The 14368-nt window shown below is 44.3% G+C and overlaps 1 protein-coding gene across 2 annotated transcripts in view; it reads right to left on the reverse strand.

Moving 5' to 3' along the window:
• Positions 1 to 14368, reverse strand: part of rcbtb2 (regulator of chromosome condensation (RCC1) and BTB (POZ) domain containing protein 2) — a 51815-nt gene that overhangs the window by 4090 nt on the left and 33357 nt on the right. For both annotated transcript variants that reach the window (XM_061877883.1, XM_061877884.1), the window contains exons 10-11: positions 972 to 1111; positions 775 to 905 (exon numbers count right to left, since the gene is read on the reverse strand). In XM_061877883.1, the coding sequence (XP_061733867.1) occupies positions 775 to 905; positions 972 to 1111 (271 nt within the window). The remainder of the gene's footprint in view (positions 1 to 774; positions 906 to 971; positions 1112 to 14368) is intronic.

Genomic DNA, 14368 nt, shown 5'->3' on the forward strand with positions numbered 1-14368 from the left:
TTAGTTAACTTACTCAGTGCCCTACTGATTAGAGTGTCCGCCCTGAGATCGGTAGGTTGTGAGTTCAAACCCCGGCCAAGTCATACCAAAGACGATAAAAAAGGGACCCATTACCGCTCTGCTTGGCACTCAGCATCAAAGTTTGGAATTGGGGGTTAAATCACCAAAAATGATTCCTGGGCGCAGCCACCGCTGCTGCTCACTGCTCCCCTCACCTCCCAGGGGGTGAACAAGGGGATAGGTGAAATGCAGAGGACAAATTTCACCACACCTAGTGTGTGTGACAATCATTGGTACTTAAACTTTAACACTAACTGACTGACAGTTGCTCCGGGCTGCGTTTTAAGACCTGTAGAGAAACCTGCTTTTTTAGAAAGTTGACATATTGATGTGTAAATAATTATAGTCAGTCAGTATTGCAGTATATCTAACTTATGTGGACTCAAATTGGAAAATAAAGGTAAGAAAGTGTAGGTACGTATTCACATTTTTTATTTTATATACCTTATTATATATACTAATATATGAGGTATATACTATATATATAACTTAAAATTTTAATTTTCCTGAAGGAACTCTCCTGACGGAATAAATAAAGTACTATCTAATCTAATCTAATCTAATCTTAAAATAAAGAGGCTTGTTGGATTTAGGTCCTAATAAAAAAATAAAAATTTCATACAATTAGCCTTTAAACTTGTTTGCTAATCAAGCTCCGGGCAGGTCAGAGGTGTTAATAGGGAGCGTTGTAGTGAGGGAGACGATCGGGCTTACCCGGGCCTCGTACTTGACGGCGGCAGAGAGAAGAGTAATGGCATTGTCCTCCGAGATGCCCCTCTTGATGGTCTCCTGGCACAGCCTCTTCAGCCTGCTCTCCCGGTAGAAGGTGGCCAGGTCCAGAAGGCCTGAGCGGCACCAAGACAACTTGAGGGATTGCGCTCGCCACGTCGGCGTGAAGGACGGCACCTTACCAATGGCGTCTTCCGGCGGCAGGTTGATGACGTCGGTGTAGAGGTACTCCAGAAAGGCCCGGTACACCAAGAAGGGGAACTGGTGGATCTCGATAGTGTCCTCGTCGGTTTCATTCAGCAGCACACGAAAGTGTTCACATCTGGGGGAAATGACGCAAAATACAACAAACTTGGGTCTGATGTCGAACAACAACAACACATTCAATTGAACGGACCCCTCGCACACCCGTGCAACCCCGGGGTTCCATGCATGACTTCCCTACGCCCTGACCCACCATCATGTTAGAATATTTATGTGTAAGTTATCACAAAAGTTTCCGTTTTTGGAAATCCCCGGCGAGCAGACAGAGGCTGTCTTTGTTGCACCAACCCAAAGGCTTAGAAAATTCCGCTGTGTACGATGACAAGAGACGGAAGGGGTTATCTAGGGTCATCCAAGACCTGCCCAAGCTCGATCCAGGACCAGTCCAAGCCCGTGGCATCTTTTTGTTTTGTGGTAATGTGACCAAAAACAATGGCTGTTTACATACCCCCCCATTCCTTTAGAAACAGCTGTTGTTATGTAAACAGGGAAAGTCCAAATAAAAAGAGGTGGCGTTACAATCTTTCGCCAGAGCGTGGGTGACACTGTAAGAGAATACTGGTTGACACGTTTCTCCTCAATTGAGGCAAATGGTATCCTGTCTCTGTTTAATTTCTTGCTTCTTGTCCTGTTTAATAGATGTCATCAGTGTTTGAACCTGACAATTAACATTCAGGAATGCTAGCATGCTAAAGTTAACGTGCTGAGAGTAAGTATATGTCAACTAACAAGTTATAGGACTCCCGAGGTGTACAGCTACAAAAAAAAGGTTTAGCATGCCCATGCTAACTGTTAACAGTTAGCATGGGTCAAGCACCAAGTTAAATGGCTGTGATGTGTACCGCTGCAAAATTATTGCAAAAAGTTAGCAGGCTAATGTTAGCATGCTAGCATCATTATGTTAGCATGTTAACAGTTAGTATGTGTCAAGCACCAAGTTTAAATGGCAGTTGCAAACATTTTTTTAAAAGTTAGCATGCTAATTTTAGCATTCTAGCATCATAACATTAGTATGTGTCATGTACCAAGTTAAATGGCAGTTGCAAAATTAATGGTAAATGGGTTATACTTGTATCGCGCTTTTGTACCTTCAAGGCAATCAAAGCGCTTTGAAACTATTTCCACATTCACCCATTCACACACTGATGGCGGGAGCTGCCATGCAAATCGCTAACCTCAACACATCGGGAGCAAGGGTGAAGTGTGTTGCTCAAGGACACAACGGATGTGACTAGGTTGGTAGAAGCTTGGGATCGGACCAGGAACCCTTAGGTTGCTGGCAAAGCCACTCTCCAACTGCGCCACGCATCCTCATTATTGAAAAAAGTTAGCAGGCTAATGTTAGCATGCTAGCATCGTGACGTTAGCATGTTAACATTTAGCATGTGTGAAGCAAAAAGTTAAATGGCAATGAGGTGTACGGCTGCAAAATTATTGAAAAAAGTTAGCATGCTAGTATAATGATGTAAGCATGTGTCAAGTACCGAGGTGTACGGCTGCTAAATTATTGAAAAAAAGTTAGCAGGCCAATGTTAGTATGCTAGCATCATGGCTTTAGCATGTTAACAGTAGGCATGTGTCAAGCACCAAGTGAAATGGTGATGAGGTGTACGGCTGCTAAGTTATTTTAAAAAGTTAGCAGGCCAATATTAGCATGCTAGCATTGTGGCTTTAGCATGTTAACAGTTAGCATGTGTCAAGTACCAAGGTGTACGGCTGCAAAACTATTGAAAAAGGTTAGCAGGCCAATGTTAGCATGCTAGCATCGTGGCTTTAGCATGGTAACATTTGGCATGTGTCGAGCACCAAGTTAAATGCCGATGAGGTGTACGGCTGCAAAATTATTCTAAAAAGTTAGCAGGCCAATCTTAGCATGCTAGCATCCTGACAAGCGGCGTTTTGTCCTACTAATATTGGCGGTGTAGTTTGTTTACATGTGCAACTTTCTACAACGCCGCCACAGAAAGACGTGTTTCATGTCACGCCTTCTTTGTCTCATTTTGTCCACCAAACGTTTGATGCTGTGCCTGAATGCACAAAGGTGAACTTTGTTGATGTTATTGACTTGTGTGGAGTACTAATCACACGTTTGGTCAATGCATGACTGCAAGGTAATCTATGCTAACATGCTGTATGTACATATTGCATCATTATGCCTCATTTCTTTAATTATATCCTCTGTGTATTTCATTTTAGTTGCATGTCTCATGACATATTATCTGAATGTAATATTGGCGGCATTTCTGGTAGTTTGTGTGCCATGTTGTTCCAGACCACAGCAAACGTTATCATTTTGTTCCAGACCACAGTAAACGTTACCCAGCTTGGGTAACGTTTACTGTGGTCGCCTGCGACACATAGTCATTTTGATAGTAGGCTAATATAGCTAATATATACACTTACATGATGTGTTGTCTTCATTATAACATTTACGTGAAACTTTTAAAGTCATTTTGATAGTAGGCTAATAAAGCTCATATAGACACATACATCATGTGTTGCCTTTATTATAACACTGATATAAGGCGTTTAATTTAATTGTTTTTACACTTTTGGTCCAAGATGGCTCTTTCAACTTTGTGGGTTGCCGACCCCTGGTTTCAACTGAGCTTTCCACCAGAAGTAGAAATGCCTTTCCTTATTGTAGCCATCCATAGCGTTTTTACTTGTATGGATTCTTCACACTTACATAAGGCTTTACATTTTTTGCTGCTCCAGACAGATTTGTTTGTTGTATTTTTGATCCAAGATGGCTCTTTATATGTTTGGATACTCGCGACCCCGTGAGGACAAGCGGTAAAAAATGGATTGATGGATGGCTCTTTCAACATTTTGGGTTGCCGCCCCATGGTTTCAACTGAGCTTTCAACCGGAAGTAGAAATGCTGTTCTGTATTGTAGCCGCCCATAGCGTTTTTACTCCTATGGATTCTTCATTTTTCACATTTACATAAGGCTTTACGTTTTGTGGCTCCAGACAGATTAGTTTTTTGTATTTTTGGTCCAATATGGCTTTTTCAACATTTTGGTTTGCCGACCCCTGGTTTTAACTGACCTTTCAACCAGAAGTAGAAATGCCGTTCCGTGTTTTAGCCGTCCATAGCATTTTTCCTCGTATGGATTTGTCATTCTTCACACTTATATAAGGCTTTGCATAAATGTAAGTCTTGAAATTTACAAAGTACTTCAATGGTTGGAATTTGTGCTTTTGCATTATATACTCAGGGACAGACACAGAAGGAGATTTTTACAACAAAGTTCCAAAGCTTAGTGACCCTTTGCGTTAATATTTGGCTGTTTTTTGCATTTTTGTTCCGTTTTGCTTGATTCGAAAATATGTGGATGGGGAGGTGTGGTCTGACGTTCATATGTTGTCAATATTCAGTGTTTTATTATTCATAGTTAATATTGTAAATCCCACATTCTTTATTTTCATGTACATTCTGGGTGTCTCCATCCATCCATCCATCCATCATCCTCCGCTTATCCGAGGTCGGGTCGCGGGGGCAGCAGCCTAAGCAGGGAAGCCCAGACTTCCCTATCTCCAGCCACTTCGTCTAGCTCTTCCCGGGGGATCCCGAGGCGTTCCCAGGCCAGCCGGGAGACATAGTCTTCCCAACGTGTCCTGGGTCTTCCCCGTGGCCTCCTACCAGCTGGACGTGCCCTAAACACATCCCTAGGGAGGCGTTCGGGTGGCATCCTGACCAGATGCCCGAACCACCTCATCTGGCTCCTCTCGATGTGGAGGAGCAGCGGCTTTACGTTGAGCTCCTCCCGGATGGCAGAGCTTCTCACCCTATCTCTAAGGGAGAGCCCCGCCACCCGGCGGAGGAAACTCATTTCGGCCGCTTGTACCCGTGATCTTATCCTTTCGGTCATGACCCAAAGCTCATGACCATAGGTGAGGATGGGAACGTAGATCGACCGGTAAATTGAGAGCTTTGCCTTCCGGCTCAGCTCCTTCTTCACCACAACGGATTGATACAACGTCCGCATTACTGAAGACGCCGCACCGATCCGCCTGTCGATCTCACGATCCACTCTTCCCCCACTCGTGAACAAGACTCCTAGGTACTTGAACTCCTCCACTTGGAGCAGGGTCTCCTCCCCAACCCGGAGATTGCACTCCACCCTTTTCCGGGCGAGAACCATGGACTCGGACTTGGAGGTGCTGATTCTCATTCCGGTCGCTTCACACTCGGCTGCGAACCGATCCAGTGAGAGCTGAAGATCCCGGCCAGATGAAGCCATCAGGACTACATCATCTGCAAAAAGCAGAGACCTAATCCCGTGGCCACCAAACCGGAACCCCTCAACGCCTTGACTGCGCCTAGAAATTCTGTCCATAAAAGTTATGAACAGAATCGGTGACAAAGGACAGCCTTGGCGGAGTCCAACCTTCACTGGAAACGTGTCCGACTTACTGCCAGCAATGCGGACCAAGCTCTGACACTGATCATACAGGGAGCGGACTGCCACAATAAGACATTCCGATACCCCATACTCTCTGAGCACTCCCCACAGGACTTCCCGAGGGACACGGTCGAATGCCTTCTCCAAGTCCACAAAGCACATGTAGACTGGTTGGGCAAACTCCCATGCACCCTCAAGAACCCTGCCGAGAGTATAGAGCTGGTCCACAGTTCCACGACCAGGACGAAAACCACACTGTTCCTCCTGAATCCGAGGTTCGACTATCCGGCGAAGCCTCCTCTCCAGTACACCTGAATAAACCTTACCGGGAAGGCTGAGGAGTGTGATCCCACGATAGTTGGAACACACCCTCCGGTCCCCCTTCTTAAAGAGAGGGACCACCACCCCGGTCTGCCAATCCAGAGGTACCGCCCCCGATGTCAACGCGATGCTGCAGAGTCTTGTCAACCAAGACAGCCCCACAGCATCCAGAGCCTTAAGGAACTCCGGGCGGATCTCATCCACCCCCGGGGCCTTGCCGCCGAGGAGCTTTTTAACTACCTCAGCGACCTCAGCCCCAGAAATAGGAGAGTCCACTACAGATTCCCCAGGCACCGCTTCCTCAAAGAAAGACGTGTTGGTGGGATTGAGGAGGTCTTCAAAGTATTCCCTCCACCGATCCACAACATCCGCAGTCGAAGTCAGCAGAACACCATCCGCACCATACACGGTGTTGATAGTGCACTGCTTCCCCTTCCTGAGGCGCCGTATGGTGGTCCAGAATCGCTTCGAAGCCGTCCGGAAGTCGTTTTCCATGGCTTCCCCGAACTCTTCCCATGTCCGAGTTTTTGCCTCCGCGACCGCTAAAGCTGCACACCGCTTGGCCCGTCGGTACCCGTCCACTGCCTCCGGAGTCCTATGAGCCAAAAGAACCCGATAGGACTCCTTCTTCAGCTTGACGGCATCCCTCACTGCTGGTGTCCACCAACGGGTTCTGGGATTACCGCCACGACAGGCACCAACAACCTTGCGGCCACAGCTCCAATCAGCCGCCTCGACAATAGAGGTTCGGAACATGGTCCACTCGGACTCAATGTCCCGCACCTCCCTCGTGACATGTTCAAAGTTCTCCCGGAGGTGTGAATTGAAACTCTCTCTGACAGGAGACTCTGCCAGACGTTCCCAGCAGACCCTCACAATGCGCTTGGGCCTGCCAGGTCTGTCCGGCATCCTCCCCCACCATCGCAGCCAACTCACCACCAGGTGGTGATCGGTAGAAAGCTCCGCCCCTCTCTTCACCCGAGTGTCCAAAACATAAGGCCGCAAATCCGATGACACAACTACAAAGTCGATCATGGAACTGCGGCCTAGGGTGTCCTGGTGCCAAGTGCACATATGGACACCCTTATGTTTGAACATGGTGTTTGTTATCGACAAACTGTGACGAGCACAAAAGTCCAATAACAAAACACCACTCGGGTTTAGATCCGGGCGACCATTCTTCCCAATCACGCCTCTCCAGGTTTCACTGTCGTTGCCAACATGAGCGTTGAAGTCCCCCAGTAGGACAAGGGAATCACCCGGAGGAGCACTTTCCAGTACTCCCTCGAGTGTACCCAAAAAGGGTGGGTATTCTGAACTGCTGTTTGGTGCGTAAGCACAAACAACAGTCAGGACCCGTCCCCCCACCCGAAGGCGAAGGGAAGCTACCCTCTCGTCCACTGGGTTGAACTCAAACGTACAGGCTTTGAGCCGGGGGGCAACCAGAATTGCCACCCCAGCCCGTCGCCTCTCACTGCCGGCAACGCCAGAGTGGAAGAGGGTCCAGTCCCTCTCGAGAGAACTGGTTCCAGAGCCCTTGCTGTGCGTCGAGGTGAGTCCGACTATATCCAGCCGGAACTTCTCTACCTCGCGCACTAGCTCAGGCTCCTTCCCCCCCAGTGAGGTGACGTTCCACGTCCCAAGAGCTAGCTTCTGTAGCCGAGGATCGGACCGCCAAGTGCCCTGCCTTCGGCTGCCGCCCAGCTCACAATGCACCCGACCTCTATGGCCCCTCCTATGAGTGGTGAGCCCATTGGAGGGATGACCCACGTTGCCTCTTCGGGCTGTGCCCGGCCGGGCCCCATGGGAACAGGCCCGACCACCAGGCGCTCGCCATCGTGCCCCAACTCCGGGCCTGGCTCCAGAGCGGGGCCCCGGTGACCCACGTCCGGGCGAGGGAAATCTGGGTTCATTTCGTTGTAATTCCATAGAAGTCTTTGAGCTGCTCTTTGTCTGATCACTCACCTAGGACCTGTTTGTCTTGGGAGACCCTACCAGGGGGCATGAAAACCCCCAGACAACATAGCTCCTAGGATCATTGGGACACGCAAACTCCTCTACCACGTGTCTCATTCAGTAAAAAAAATTTAAATTCCATTATGTTTTTAAGGCAGTCTGGTCTGTCATAACGTATTTCGCTTTCAATCAGACATTATTGTGAGGTTTTGTATTAGTGTTCCTAAAAATCAAATAAACCTGCCCCCAGACACATTTTTTTCTCAAAATTTGCCCAGGCCTGGCTTAATGGTTCTAAATGATCAATTAAATCTTGGAAAAAAATTTAAAGTACAAAATCTCTTAAATTGACATATTTATTGAAAATAAATGTGATTTAAATCAACCCTTTTTTTGTCATTTTGAATTTTGTATTGTATCATGGTTTATCATTATTATTATTTAAATACAAAATTTGTATTTGCTTTTTTATTTTCTTTCCTTGACGTGTTGTCAAAGTCATAATTTGCTCAACCTGATGGATGTTTAAAATTGTTGAATATGTTGAAAGTGCCTTGACTTTCATGTGAATGGTGGATATATGTTTGTTGTTCTGTTATTTAAAACAATCAAAAATAAACAAAAATTTGAGAAAAGTATGCCGGAGCAGGAAGAGGAAAAAATATATATTTTTTAAACCGTCTGCAACAAAACAGGCCAGCTATCGACTTTACTATTTTTTTAATATATATTAATTACTTGTATCATATGATAATATATTGTATCTGTTGCTGAAGTTCTGTCTTAGTGGGATAAAAAAAAAAAAGAAAGGCGGATGCATTTCAAAATGCCCAAAAATCGGCGCTGATAATCGGTTGATCTCTAACTTGAATTAAGATGAAAAAAAATTATGCAGTACATTTTGTTCATTAAAGAAATTATTCAAATTGCAGTACTTTATTCTGCACTATTTCGCCTTATAAGGGCTAATAATGCCAACATTTGATTGATACTGACCTCACTGCAAGTGGTTATGTTACCTGCCGACATGAGAAAATAAGCACACAAATAGACACATTGTTACATTTAAAAGCTTGTTATCTCTGTCTTTAGATGGTGTACCTAATGCTGTGGCCAGTGAGTGCTTGTGTTTACGGTTCATGGCTGAACAAACACTGTGACTTCCTTCTCTTGAAACATGTGACTCTGGCACTGCAGGTGTTTTTTCAAGCACTGTGGGGCCGCCGGCGCAGACAGTCCGGCTCCTTCCGACTGACGGTGCAAAAGAGCGAGGAGGCGGCCAAATGCACATGCGTCCGTGTCAAGAGTGCGGTTATAAAAAGACAAAAGTGGAAACAATACGTCTGTCTTCGCTTCCCCCCTTCGACACCAACAGGGAAAGTAGGTCACGTTTCTCCACTGCAGGACAGCAATGCATGCTGGGACCCCACTTTGTTAACCTTTACACAACAAACATCTTACATGCGACTCACGCAACATGGACATAAGTACACAGTAATGCAATCCACGCTTCTAAGGCGTCCACAAAAATGTCCCCCGCAGACAAAAGTAGCGCCTGTTTAATGCCGCCACTTATTTTGCATCGATCAAAATGTATTCAGTTAACCCTCGATCACAAGTGTCTTAAAGGGCTTCACAAAGCCACAATGACGTCCCCTGATCTAAACCCACATCCCTGCAAGAAAAAACCTCAAAGAGACAGTGGGCGATACTACAAATTTGGGTATCGAGCCAATACCAAGTTGCAAGGGCAGTGTCGGCCAAACCAATGATGACGCTTCAAATTTTCAACATCATTGAATCTTAAAATTTTTGATAAAAGGCACTGGAGGAGGTGCGTCAGGCAGCAATGCCCAGCAGGAATTCCATCACCTGTATCTTAATAAAATCAGTAGGTGTGTCAAAAAAAAAATCGATTTTTAGATGAAGTGCCATTCTTATTTTTAATTATTCTTAATCTACCGTATTTCCTTGAATTTCCGCCGGGACGCTGATCAATTTAAAACCTCTTCTCACTCCTGCGCTTACCAAAGGCATGCGGTAAAAGTAAAAGTAAGCATGCGCTAATCATTTTAAAACCTCTTCTCACTCCTGCGCTTACCAAAGGCATGCGGTAAAAGTAAAAGTAAGCATGCGCTAATCATTTTAAAACCTCTTCTCACTCCGGCACTTACCAAAGGTATGCAGTAAAAAATTGAGTGTGATTTAAGCTTGGACCTTAAATCCTACTGAATATCTCTTAATCTTCTTCCTTTTATGCGATTTCAAATTACCGGTATTGAAATCAGCCTCCTCGGTTTTGAAAATGATGACAGGGGAAGTGTCACTCGTGACGTCGCAAGTTTGACCAGGCGGTAATACTAAGCATGAGCTACAGTAATTATTTTGGGAAGCGAGTTTGACCCGGCAGTAATTCAAGGCAGGCGCATACTATATGCCCTGCGGCAATTCCAGGAAATACGGTATTCAAAAAACTCTAAAATTATTTTTTTTATTGTTTTTCCATCTGTCCTGTTCAGCGAATTAGGCAAATCATATTGATGTAGGCCAGGGGCCATCAACCTATACACTATATTGCCAAAAGTATTTGGCCACCCATCCAAATAATGAGAATCAGGTGTCCTAATCACTTGACCCACAGGTGTATAAAATCAAGCACTTAGGCATGGAGACTGTTTCTACAAACATTTGTGAAAGAATAGGCCGCTCTCAGGAGCTCAGTGATTCCTTGACTTGTCTTTTTCTATATTCCAACACAGAGTTACTGTTTGAAATGTGTGTCATGTGACGATATACTTTCATCCATCCATTCCTTACCGCTTATTCCCTTTGGGGTCGCGGGGAGCGATGGTGCCTATCTCGGCTACAATCGGGCGGAAGGCGAGGTACCCCCTGGACAAGTCGCCACCTCATCGCATGGCCAAGTGCCTTGTGATGCTAAATAAAACTTGCAAAATAAAACCTCTGCCTTGTTTTTAATTACGCTACTGTATTTAAAGGTTGATCACTATGCTGGTACTTGGAGAGCCAAGTACTTTCTTAAAGTTAAAGTTAAAGTACCAATGATGGTCATAGCGAAATTATTCTCTGCATTCGACCAATCACCCTTGATCACCCTCTAGGAGGTGAGGGGAGCAGTGAGCAGCAGTGGTGGCCGTGCCCGGGAATCATTTTTGGTGATTCAACCCCCAATTACAACCCTTGATGCTGAGTGCCAAGCAGGGAGGTAATGGGTCCCATTTTTATAGTCTTTGGTATGACTCGGCCGGGGTTTGAACTCACAACCTACCAATTTCAGGGCGGACACTCTGAGGTGGTACTTGGGGAAAAAAAACAATATGTTTTTTTTTTTAAATACAATTGTCTTTTCCTATATTCCAACAAAGTGTGACAAGTAAAAATGTGTCATGTAACAATATACTTACGAAATAAAACCTCTGCCTTGTTTTTAATGAATACTTACGCCTACTACGCTACTGTATTTTCATGTTGGTCATTATGGTGGTACTTGGAGAGCCAAGTATTTTCTGAGGTGGTACTTTGGAAAAAAAACTAATATATGCTTATTTCTTTTAAAATACACTTGTCTTTTCGTATATTCCAACACAGTGTTACTGTTCAAAATGTGTGTCATGTGACAATTTACCTGCTAAATAAAGCCTACTACGCTACTGTATTTTCATGTTGGTCATTATGGTGGTACTTGGAGAGCCAAGTATTTTCTGAGGTGGTACTTTGGAAAAAAAACTAATATATGCTTATTTCTTTTAAAATACACTTGTCTTTTCGCATATTCCAACACAGTGTTACTGTTCAAAATGTGTGTCATGTGACAATTTACCTGCTAAATAAAGCCTCTTCCTTGTTTTTAATGAATACTTACGTCTACTATGCTACTATAGTTTAAGGTTGGTCATAATGGTGGTACTTGGACAGCTTAGTATTTTCAGAGATGATACTTGGGGGAAAAAAACTATTTTTGCTCTTTTTTTTCAAATATACTTGTCTTTTCCTATATTTCAACACATCATTACTGTTCAAAATGTGTGTCATGTGACAATATACTTGCTAAATAAAACCTCTGCCTTGTTTTTAATGAATACTTATGCCTAGCATTAAAAGATTACAGTTGGTACAAAATGCCGCTGCTAGACTTTTGACAAGAACAAGAAAGTTTGATCATATTACGCCTGTACTGGCTCACCTGCACTGGCTTCCTGTGCACTTAAGATGTGACTTTAAGGTTTTACTACTTACGTATAAAATACTACACGGTCTAGCTCCAGCCTATCTTGCCGATTGTATTGTACCGTATGTCCCGGCAAGAAATCTGCGTTCAAAAGACTCCGGCTTATTAGTGATTCCTAGAGCTCAAAAAAAGTCTGCGGGCTATAGAGCGTTTTCCGTTCGGGCTCCAGTACTCTGGAATGCCCTCCCGGTAACAGTTCGAGATGCTACCTCAGTAGAAGCATTTAAGTCTCATCTTAAAACTCATCTGTATACTCTAGCCTTTAAATAGACCTCCTTTTTAGACCAGTTGATCTGCCGCTTCTTTTCTTTCTCCTATGTCCCCCCCTCCCTTGTGGAGGGGGTCCGGTCCGATGACCATGGATGAAGTACTGACTGTCCAGAGTCGAGACCCAGGATGGACCGCTCGTCGGGACCCAGGATGGACCGCTCGCCTGTATCGGTTGGGGACATCTCTACGCTGCTGATCCGCTTGAGATGGTTTCCTGTGGACGGGACTCTCACTGCTGTCTTGGAGCCACTATGGATTGAACTTTCACAGTATCATGTTAGACCCGCTCGACATCCATTGCTTTCGGTCCCCTAGAGGGGGGGGGTTGCCCACATCTGAGGTCCTCTCCAAGGTTTCTCATAGTCAGCATTGTCACTGGCGTCCCACTGGATGTGAATTCTCCCTGCCCACTGGGTGTGAGTTTTCCTTGCCCTTTTGTGGGTTCTTCCGAGGATGTTGTAGTCGTAATGATTTGTGCAGTCCTTTGAGACATTTGTGATTTGGGGCTATATAAATAAACATTGATTGATCATTGATTGATACTACATTTTAAGGTTGTCATTGTGGTGGTACTTGGATAGCCAAGTATTTTCTGAGGTGGTACTTGGGGGGAAAAAAACAAATATTTGCTTTTTTCTTTTTCTTTTTCTTTTTCTGCAATTATCTTTTCCTATATTCCAACACAGTGTCACTGTTCAAAATGTGAGTCATGTGACAATATACCTGCTAAATAAAACCTCTGCTTTGTTCTTAATGAATACGTACGCCAACTACGCTACTGTATTTTCAGGTTGGTCATTATGGTGATACTTGAAGAGCCAAGTATTTTCTGAGGTTTTACAAACCCCGTTTCCATCTGAATTTGGAAATTGTGTTAGATGTAAATATAAATGGAATACAATGATTTGCAAATCATTTTCAACCCATATTCAGTTGAATATGCTAAAAAGACAACATATTTGATGTTCAAACTGATAAACATTTTTTTTGTGCAAATAATCATTAACTTTAGAATTTGATGCCAGCAACACGTGACAAAGAAGTTGGGAAAGGTGGCAATAAATACTGATAAAGTTGAGGAATGCTCATCCAAAACTTATTCGCAACGCCCCACAGGTGTGTAGGCTGATTGGGAACAGGTGGGTGCCATGATTGGGTATGAAAACAGCTTCCCAAAAAATGCTCTGTCTTTCACAAGAAAGGATGGGCCGAGGTACACCCCTTTGTCCAAAACTGCGTGAGCAAATAGTCAAACAGTTTAAGAACAACGTTTCTCAAAGTGCAATTGCAAGAACTTTAGGGATTTCAACATCTACGGTCCATAATATCACGTATGGCTGGAAACCAACATTGAATGACCGTGACCTTCTATCCCTCAGACAGCACTGTATCAAAAACAGACATCAATCTCTAGAGGATATCACCACATGGGCTCAGGAACACTTCAAAAAACCACGGTCACTAAATACAGTTTGTCGCTACATCGTTAAGTGCAAGTTAAAGCTCTACTATGCAAAGTGAAAGCCATTTATCAACAACATCCAGAAACGCCGTCGGTTTCTCTGGACCCGAGATGATCTAAGATGGACTGATGCAAAGTGGAAAAGTGTTCTGTGGTCTGACGAGTCCACATTTCAAATTGTTTTTGGAATTATTCGACATTGTGTCACCCGGACCAAAGGGGACCATCCAGACTGTTATCGACGCAAAGTTCAAAAGCCAGCATCTGTGATGGTATGGGGGTGCATTAGTGCCCAAGGCATGGGTAACTTACACATTTGTGAAGGCAACATTAATGCTGAAAGGAACATACAGGTTTTGGAACAACATTTGCTGCCATCTACGCGCCGTCTTTTTCATGGAATTAGTTTCCTCAGTTCCCAAACGTTTATTGAGTGTTGTTAAAAGAAAAGGTGATGTAACACAGTGGTGAACATGCCATTTCCCAACTACTTTGGCACGTGTTGAAGCCATGAAATTCTAAGTTAATTATTATTTGCAAAAAAAAATAAACTTTATGAGTTTGAACATCAAATATCTTGTCTTTGTAGTGCATTCAATTGAATATGGGTGGGAAAGGATTTGCAAATCATTGTATTCCATTTAT

This window comes from Nerophis ophidion, linkage group LG18 (genome assembly GCF_033978795.1).
Source record: "Nerophis ophidion isolate RoL-2023_Sa linkage group LG18, RoL_Noph_v1.0, whole genome shotgun sequence".
In the NCBI taxonomy this organism is placed as follows: domain Eukaryota; kingdom Metazoa; phylum Chordata; class Actinopteri; order Syngnathiformes; family Syngnathidae; genus Nerophis; species Nerophis ophidion.